We start from the raw sequence: 9,497 nt of genomic DNA, 5'->3' as shown, positions 1-9,497 counted from the left end.
TCCCCTCCCTCCTCTGGTCCCCTTTCTCACTTCCCAGGCATCCCTCACATCCTCTCAAATCACTGGAGGACATGAGAAGAGCTCTTTATTAGAGGCATCTGTAGGGTTGGGGCTGCCCAGATGAAGGATGCTTTGGGAGAAGGGCAATCCATGAAAGGCTTCCTGCAGGAGGCAATTTCAACTCCCCACCCTTACTTAGAGGGGGGAGAGGTGGCCTCTGTTTCCACAGATCAAAGGCTGGGAGTGGCCAGGTTCTTCCTCAGAAGCCCTGGGGCTGGTTTCCAGGATGGAAATTGCAGTGGTGCAGTGGTACAGTGGAGACAGGCCCAAGCACACAGCACAGCCGGGGGCTGGGACAGAGGCTACTGGAATAACAAGCTACCGAAAAGCCTGGGGAGGAGTGCTGGGTGGAAGCTACTAGCCTGAGTCCTCACCTGGGAGGCCCCCTGGAGCCCAGGAGCCATAGGTGGGATTCCAAAGGTTCTGAGATTGGAGGCCCCTGGATTTGGGGGGCTTGAAGCCAGAGGGCAGCCAGGGTTCAAGGAGGCTTCCTCCCCAGCTCTTCAAGCTCTCCAGACTCAGTTCCTGGCCCTGTGGGGATCGTAGGCCCTCCAAAGATCTGCTCCCCAGCCCAGAAGCCCTGTCCTCCAGGGTGGGTGCCAGCTCCACAGGCAGGGGTGAATTCAGCACATCAGCATCCTGTAATGGGAGGGTAAGGGAGCCAGGGGCCAGTGTTGTTTTATGGCTTCCTTCCTGACCCCCAAGACCAGGATGGTCAGGGCAGATCACAGGACACACCTGAGTGCAGTATTGAAGACGCTCCAAGATGCTGGCAAAACTAGGGCGGAGTTCAGGCTGGTGCTGCCAATACTGGGTCATGATACAGTACCTGGGGAGAAACAGGAGTTTGTGACCACCCATGGCTGTGAAGGACCCCTTTCCCTGGGCAACACTCCATACTCACACAGGTCCTGGACAGCCCCTGGGAGGGTCCATCCGTCCCCCTCCAACTACAAAGTCCAACACCTCCCGGTTGGTGTGCCCAGGGTAGGGCACGTAGCCCAGTGAGAAGATCTCTCAGAGCAGTACCCCAAAAGACCTGCATCATGAATGAGGGAAACTAAATGAAGCCCACCAGGCACAGCTTCCCCTTCTCTCATATGAGGTGGCCCAAGGCAGGGGAGACGGGAGGGTGTGTTATCACCAGGAGTCTGTCTTGGATGTGAAGATGCCCTCTAGGAAGGCCTCTGGGGGCATCCACTTGACTGGCAGCAGAGCCCTGCCTCCCTTGCGGTAATAACTGGCTCTACAGGAGGGAGGAAGGGAGTTATGAGTTCAAATACCACAGGGTGCTGCTGGGAAACTCCCTTGAAGAAAGAAAAGCCTTGTCACTTCCCCAGGCCCCACACCTATAGATATCTCTTGCCATCCCGAAGTCCCCAATCTTGGCCACTCTGCTGGGCCCAGTGCAGCTCAGCAGGCAGTTCCTGGCAGCGACGTCCCTAGAGTCAGGCAGAAAAGAATCACTGCCAAACTCAATCTCTGGCTCTGATCTACTTTCATAAAGGTTATGTGGAAGGGCCCTTTCTTGGGGAGAGATTTGGGCTAGGGGGTCCCCCAATCCAGGATCACTCCCAACCTGTGGATGAAGTGATTTTCTTCCAGGTAGCGGCACCTGAGCTATATCCTGGGCCAGTTGGAGCAGATCCTGCATGGCCAGAGGTGATGGCTGGCCCTGGGTTGGGCAGAGGGTACATTAGTCCATGCAGGTTTGGGGATACATGGACAGGGTCTTTAGAAGGGCCTGGAGGGCTAGGGGAAGGGTCTTACCAGGTGTGGCCTGCTGTGCCTCAGGAAACTCTTCATGTCCCCTCCAGACATCAACTCCAGCAGAATCAGGTGAGGGGCAGCCCAGAGGCTGAGGCCCACACAGCGCACAATGTTTTGATGGCTAAACTTGCTAGGCAGGTGGTACATATATCCCATCACCGGCAGAGAAACCATGCTCTAGGCTCCCCCAAACTGGAGGGGACCTGTGTCCCTAGACTTGCTCCCTTTCAGCCCCAGGGTGAAGAGAGGCTGTTCCTGCAGGCAGTCCTGGGTGCCTCCCCCACACCTTCCCCCCCGGCCCCTGGCCCCAGATGCACCTGATGATGAGGGCCTCCATGAAGAAATCCAACTGATCCTGATGAGAGCAGAGTTCTGGCAGGGTCTGGGGAGGAAAGGGGCACAGAGCTGAGTTCCCTAGACACTTCCGGAGGGTGGGTTTACCCTGGCTCCAGAACATGTTTCTCCCTCCCTACAGCCCTATTCTCCTACCCTTCACTAGAAGTCCTACCCCTCTCACCTTGATAGCCACCTGCAGGGGGCTGGGGTCCCCAGGAAGGCCAATTACCTGTCCCTCATAATCCTCTCCAAAGGCACCACAGCCCAGGGCTCTGCAGGAAGACAGGTTGGGAGGGAATGGGTAGCTGAGCCTGAGGGAGGGCCCTAGAGAGTATAGTGTCTCCTGTGCCTCCCTTGCCCCCCTTCTTGCCCAGCTGGCCTTATCTGAGGGCAGAGCTCTCTCTCCGCATCATGGCGTGCCCCAACTACAAGCCCTGCAGAGGCAGTGTTGACTGGCACAAAGCCCAGGCAGCAGAGAGGACAGGTGTGGGGTCAAGGTGGGGGTGGGAGTCTGTGTGAGGCCTTCCCTCAGGTCCTTGCAAACACCGTGGGAGGGGGCAGCCCTTGCTCCAAAGGAATCATATCCTAGGGTCCTATGATCCCAGAATTGGGGATGACAGCTGACCCTGGACAAATCACTCTCCCTCTTGGAGCTTCTCCTGCTTCTATCTCCTCTACACATGAGGTTTGGGCCAGCTGCTCTCTGGGATCCATAATTCACCACAGCAGGGAGTTGGGAATGTGGGGGTCTGGGGATGGGTGGGGTGAGGATTCAGAGTGCAGAGGTTCTCCGAAGGAGAAGACTCACCTGAGCAGAGTGACATTGGCTGGGGAAACCTCAGTAAGCCCTGGGGGCAGAGAACAGGACTGGGCCGTGCCAAGCCGCACATGGCAGTAGTAGGGGTTGGGGGCAGTCCTGAAGGTGGAGGTTCGAAGCTTTCTCAGCTCAAGCTCAGGGCCTGGCAGCCTCGTCCCCCAAAGGCCCTGCCTCTTCTTAGGGTTCACTGAGGGTGGGAGGAGCAATGGCACCCTTTCTGCCTGCCCATCAGGCCCACCCTGCTTTGCCTCCCCCCACCCTTGCCCAGGATACCTCTCCAGATGCCCTTTAAGGCAAATGTTTTCCCCAGGCCTCCCCAGCTGCTTCTTAGAACCCCAGAGGAATCCACAGCTGCCCTGCTGGAAATAGGGGCTTGAAATCAGCCATGTCTGTCCCTGGGACCCCCACACAGCTCAGTGGAGAGGTGGGCAGACTTGAATCAGCCATGCCTGCTGGATGCTTCATACCCAGAATCAGGACCCCACACACCATAAGGAGGCTCAGTGTCGAGGTCACCACCACAGCCACCAATAGAACCACAGGGCCTGGGTGGGTGGGCAGATCTAGGGAGAAAGAGAGACATCTCCAGTGGGAAGCTCCTCTCTATCCCTCTACCCCAGGTTTTACCCATGCCTCAAGACCCAACTCAAGTGTTAACTTTTCCATCATGCTTTTCTAATTTATCCTCAACAAATACAACCTCTCCCTCCTGAGAACCCCTAAAACACTTTACATCCCGCCATGGCAATCGCGTCACTTTAATATATATCTATATCTAGACATATATAGATAGATCCGTATATCTATATAGATATATAGATCCAGATAGATATGACCCCTCCCACACTAGACCATATGTTCTATGAAGGCAGAGCACACACTGCTGCATCTCCAATCTCCTGCCCACACCCAACACAGTGCCTGGCACACAGCAGGCAACTTTCCCAGTATCCTACAGCTCCTCCCAGCCCATGGCCCCAGGAGTCCAGACCGTGGATAAAAGCAGAACATACCCATGCGGTGACATTATTCATGACTAGCTCCATGCCCTCTGGGCACATGCATTTGGTCAAGTGGAGCTCTGTCTGCCATTGGCAGTCTTTCAAAAGGCAATGACTGCAATTGAGGTGCAGGCAGATCTCCACTTCTCCATGGCTCCCTGTGACTATGAGCAAGAACTGATATTGCAGGGTGAGGACCAGGGACATACATATTTTTTCCAGCCACATGCTTAATTCTAGCCCTGGACTTTGGAACAAGAAGCAGAGCCAGGCATTTAAGGGTGGGTGGAAGGGCTTGGGGACTTTCTGCATACTTCCTCTTCTGGAATCCCTGAGCTCGCAGGTATTCATAGCAAGGAGATACTTGACAAGCACCCCAGAATGCCCCATGCTGGCATCACAACTAACAGCCCAAATTCCAAAATATTCCTGTGCTGTGCAAGAAGCAGGTAGTTCCCTGGGCTGAGTTGGTGGCTCAGATGGGAGTGGGCTCAGAGACTGAGGAAAAGGGCTAGGCCAGGCTGAAAGGTGGGGGGTAGGGGCCAATACCTGCCAGGGGCTGCAGGTAGAGCTCAGTGCTGGGGTGTAGGAAGGATACCCCATCTTCCCCATCAGCCCAGAGGATGTCATTCTCTGAGGCATCACCCCCTGGAAATTGAAAGTGACAGAAGATTTGGCTACACAATGGGTGGAGAAAGGAAAGATGCCTTACAACTGGAAAGTGCGCTTATGAACAGTGGGGAAACTGGAATCTCCCAGTGGAAATCCCAGGTGGCCTTCTCTGCACAAGCATTACAATACAGGTGCTGCCAGTTCACAAGTAGGAGTCAGGAACCAGAGGGGTGGGGAGGGAGTAATCATGTGTTTCTTTACATCAGAGGTTTCTAAACTCTGGAGTGTATTAGAATCACCTAGGGGACTGATTAAAATACAGATGGCTGGGACCCTCTCATGTCCTAGAGTTTCTGATACAGTAGGTTGGAGAGGGACTGAGAATTTTCGTTTCTAACAACTTCTTATGTGGTGTTCATGCTACCGGTTCAGGGACCACACTTTGAGAACTACTGACAAACTCTCTGCTTTTCTGCTTGTCTGCTCAGCTTGCTAATTCAGCCAGCTCTAAGTTCCTGCGAGTGCTGCAGAATAAGCAGGGGACATGTTGTTCCTGGGCCTGATGGGAAAAGGTCCTGGATTTAAATGAAAATCTAGGGAGTCCAGTCTGCATGTGTGATTTGTAACCTATCTGACCTCTTTTTCTAAGAACTATTATTCTACCTGCTCTGGCCTAGACTCAACACCTTTCTCACCCACTCTTCTGAGGGACTCGGCCTGTTCTAAGGCTCTAACCTCACTTCACCCTGGACGCTGTCCAACTGTCCTCCCCAATGGCACACCTACCCTGGTAGCCACCGCCGCCTCCGCCCGCAGTGCAGGCCCCGCCGCCGCCCCCGAAGCCTCCAGCTGCGGCCCAGCCAAGCGTAGCCCAGGCCTCTGGGCAGCCATGACCGCCCTCCGCTCCTCTCGCAGTGAGCGGCCGGCCTGCGGAGATGGGGCCTGCGACGTCCAACCGCCCCCTCCACCTGAGGAACAAGAGCAGGATGGCTGGCAGCGGGGATGGAGAGCAAGGCTTCCTCTCCCCGCGGCCCCGGGCTTTCACCTGCCGCCCCACCTCTCCCGCTGCTCCCGGGCGCCGCCGAGCGGCTCTCCAGTTTTTCGGTGGTGGCGAGTCCGGCCTCTGTCCTGCCGCCTCCGATAGGCCCGACCGCCTCCTCCCGCCGCCACCAGCAGCGGCTCCAGCTCGCCGGCGCGCAGCTACGGGGCCAGCAGAGCGTTTAGGGGCGCGCTCTCCAGCCGTCGAGTAAGCACCGGGGCACTGGGAAAGGGCCCCCGGAGCTGGAGTAGGGGAAGGGGCTCCTAGCCAGGCCCACGGACTTTGGGACCCCAAGTGCGTAGAGTTCCTGTGTGTGCGCGCCCGAGGGCTGAGGTTTGGGATCTCAACGCTGAGCGTCGGGAGCAAACACTTACCCGAAAGACGTAGGTCGCGCCCCCGCCCCCGCCGCCGCCTCCCGCCCAGCGCCGCGGTCCCCGAACCCCTTCGGTCCCATCCATAGCCGAGTGCTCCTCGGCGACCCGAGACTCTGCGAGACAGACGAGCTGGCTCTCCTGGCTCCCCTGAGGGCATCGGGCTCCAATCTACTGGTCCCCGCCCCTCCCCTCGCAGTACTGAGATCTGAACACCGAAGAGCGCCCCCACCCTTCACCCAGCCCTCGCCCTGGGGCGCTTGAGCCCCCGTCCCACTGGCTTTGCTTACTCCGGGACAGGCGTCCTCCCCCTGCTGCCCCACGAGGATGTAAAGCGGTTCCCTGTGACCAAGGGGGAAGACCGCTGAGAGGAAGACGCCATGCGCCCGTAGCAGGGTTCTTGGCGCCTTTGCCGCCCGCTGCTCGGTAGGCTGAGATCTCGCGGAAAGCTAGTGCTGAGCCCCCGGCCCTCGACCTTGGGTCCTGGGGCCGCTCATCCGGGGCAGAGGTTGGTGACAGAGGCGACCCCAGAAATTCTTATCGTAGGGACTTAGAGGCCGTAGTCGATTTTGAAGGGACGGGAAGAATAAGTTTGCACACCATAAATTTAGATTTTACATTTATTTTAGGAGGCATAATGGAGATGGGGGTGCTTAAGCCACTCCTTGGAGCTGCGGCTGGTTAGGAGTCCTCTGCTTGGTGGGAACAGGCTTCTGAGTAATACCCTAAGATGCAGTGTGGTGTGCACGTGGCCTTCCTTCCCCTGATGGTAGAACCTCAGCCTCACGGGTCACCACCCACCTCTATCCCCGCTCCACACTTACAGGTACTGCCCAGAGCCTGGCATCCGCCACAACTGCATGCCTCTCAGAGGCCAGCCGCCCCCACTGTCACCACCACGCTGCTGCCAGCATACGCCCCGTCGCACTGTGTTTGTGTGGGCCCGCGGGGTCCGCTGGCACCACAGGTGGAGAACTGCCAAGGCCCCTCCAGGTCTGGGAGCAGGGAGGGAGGAAAGGGTCATAGAGCACTTGCCCCGGCCTGGTATGGTGAGCTAAGGGAAGAGGGAGCCTTCACCTCACCTGAGAGAATTAGGGGAGAGGCTGGCTCCAAGCCGCTAAGCCGGGCGGTGATGTTGGGGTCCTGGGGGCTTGGAGCTGGCGGGGATGAGAATGGCAAAAAAGGAGCCTGGGACCCGGAGCGGGAGCAAAAAATGGTTCCTGAAAGGTGACAGGGTGACCGCGGTGTTGGGAGAGGGGCCAGGATGTTAATGGGAGATAAAGGGAGATAGAGAACCTCTTGACCGCCAGTCTTGCCTCTCGCGGCCACGTCTAACCCCATCCAACCGGTGCACACCAGCGCCTAGAAGCCGGCCCCAACCCAACTTTGGTAGCTGAATCCCCCGCTTGCGTGTCCGCTGATACCTTTGTAAGTTTCCTGGCGAGCCCCTCCCAGTGAATGACTTGGGAGTCGCCCTGAGCTCGGTCTTGCAGCCCCTCCCCCCACCTTTCCTCGACTAAGCTTGGTGGTCCGGTCCCCAGGCTGTGCTGAGTCCCCAGGGCCTGTTCCCCCTTCCGGAGAGGCGTGATGGGGATCCTCGGTTTCAGGCAAGCACCCCGTTTCTCCACCCGCACTTCCCAAGCACCCATCCGGAGCGTTGGCCGCAAGGGGCCATTGGGGTCCAGTTTGTCGCGACCGCCTTCCCCAAGCCTGGCCGGACAGTTCCTTGACTGCCAGAAAGCACTTACCCGCAGCTCGGAGCCACAGTAGTAGCTGGCCGGAGCGGTCCGTCACCCTTTACGACCGCGGCAGCTAGGTTGCCGGCTGAGACCCTGTTGCTTTGGCCCTTACCGCCGCTTTTAGGACTGTCCAGCCGCTTGTTAGACATCGCCGGGTCCTAAAGCCCGCAAGACCGCTCCCATCTCAGACCCCGGGATGTGGAAGGAGGGGAAGGGAGGGGCGTGCGGGCAGGTAGGTCCCGAGGCTTCCCGGAAGAGCCTTGCGAAGCCACCCACCCAAGGGCTCTCCGTCTCCAGCCATTGGGTCTGCTGCCAGCTGCCCCAGCGAATAGGGTGGGTAGGAGGTAGGGGGAAAAGTGCCCCTACCCTTTCGAGGCATGAGCAAGTGGTGACCCACGTCCCAGACACCCCAAGTTGGCTCCTAGGTCTCTCACGTCAGGGGCAGTGGAGTGTGTATGCTCCATTGGTGATGGCCAAGGTGATTACACATGGGAAGTGCTCTTTAAACTGCCCCAAGGAAGGCATCATTACTTGCCATTACTTGTGTCTTTCGGCGACTTTGTGACTGCAAGGCTGCACTTTCTGACACTCTCAGAAACATGGATCTCAGGGGCTTCACCTCATTCAATTCCATTGCCTATTTAACTCTGTGCACAGCTTCTCACTGAGATGGGGTGAAAGCCTGGGTCCTAAGGTCAGATCTGAGTGCTAGTACTGCACGAGCATCCCTGGTCACCGGGCGATGGTGCATAGGTCACAACTGTCCCAAGATAGTTTCCCAACCACCTATAAAATCATAGGGAGGGAAACTGCTCTGTAAACTGCAAGGCACCCTACAACTGTGAGAGTCATTTTACTTTCAGATGGTTTTGTTTTCCTCACTCTTTTGCTCAAAATACTAATTTTAGTGGCTGGAGACTATGTTTAATATAAAACACTGGGAAAAAAGAAGATATAGTAGTTAGCTACTTGGTCTCTGAATATATACTGCTAGATGTAGACACAACAGTAAAAACTGTGGTACCCATGCCTTACCTAACGCTCTAGACATTCTGCTATGAGGTCACAGAATTTACTTTGCAAGGTCCCTGTAAGCCAATGGTTCTCAAGCGTGATTGAGCCAAAAGGAGCATCAGCATCACCTAAGAAGTTGTTAGGAATGTGATTTCTTGGGTTCCCCCTAGACCTACTGAATCAGAAATACTGGTGTAGGGCCCAGCAATCTGGTTTAACTCATTACCCAGGTGATTTTTGTCTCATAAGTTTGAGAACTATTCGTGTTTGCAGAGACAATAGTTGCTTTATAATAAAACCTATTGTACAATTCTGTGTTCAGCAGCTCCACTTATGGGGAGTGGGTTCTCTCTACCTACAGACAGGGCATACATACCACACTCTGGTGACCTGTAAACACAGTAAGTAGTAATTCCACAGAACAAATGACACTGTAAAGACATCTTAAGTGTTAGAAACTCTACCAAAAGAAAGAGATGAACCAATAACCGGAGTTTATGCTTTGATCCACTCCTCCCCAGGCTTTGTCCACCACCAATAAGGTCCACAGTGGAAGGGGAGTTGTAGGACAGCTCTATAAACTGAATGGTTGTGTGCTCCACAAATTCGTATGTTGAAACCTAATCCCTATTGTGGAATGAGTGTGCCTTATAAAAGGAGGCCCTTGAGAGCTCCCTTGTCCCTCTGCCACGTGAGGGCTGTCTCTGAATCAGGAAGTGGGACCTCTCCAGTCACCAA

General features: G+C 56.0%; 1 protein-coding gene across 1 annotated transcript; it reads right to left on the bottom strand.

Moving 5' to 3' along the window:
* Positions 1 to 117: 117 nt before the first annotated feature.
* Positions 118 to 8,739, bottom strand: LTK (leukocyte receptor tyrosine kinase). Its single transcript, XM_033107128.1, is given in 23 exon segments — positions 118 to 699; positions 799 to 889; positions 965 to 1,099; positions 1,205 to 1,306; positions 1,410 to 1,502; positions 1,640 to 1,675; positions 1,677 to 1,735; positions 1,831 to 1,960; positions 2,148 to 2,212; positions 2,348 to 2,438; positions 2,975 to 3,170; positions 3,451 to 3,546; positions 4,534 to 4,632; positions 5,383 to 5,505; positions 5,508 to 5,564; positions 5,642 to 5,709; positions 5,711 to 5,796; positions 6,010 to 6,156; positions 6,297 to 6,402; positions 6,404 to 6,444; positions 6,827 to 6,879; positions 6,882 to 7,001; positions 7,089 to 8,739. Coding segments are annotated over 23 exon segments (2,535 nt in total). The 5' UTR covers positions 7,348 to 8,739; the 3' UTR covers positions 118 to 417.
* Between the last annotated feature and the right edge of the window lie 758 nt (positions 8,740 to 9,497).

Source organism: Rhinolophus ferrumequinum, chromosome 6, assembly GCF_004115265.2.
Source record: "Rhinolophus ferrumequinum isolate MPI-CBG mRhiFer1 chromosome 6, mRhiFer1_v1.p, whole genome shotgun sequence".
Taxonomy (NCBI): Eukaryota; Metazoa; Chordata; class Mammalia; order Chiroptera; family Rhinolophidae; genus Rhinolophus; species Rhinolophus ferrumequinum.
This window is presented reverse-complemented; position numbering and strand designations above follow the sequence as displayed.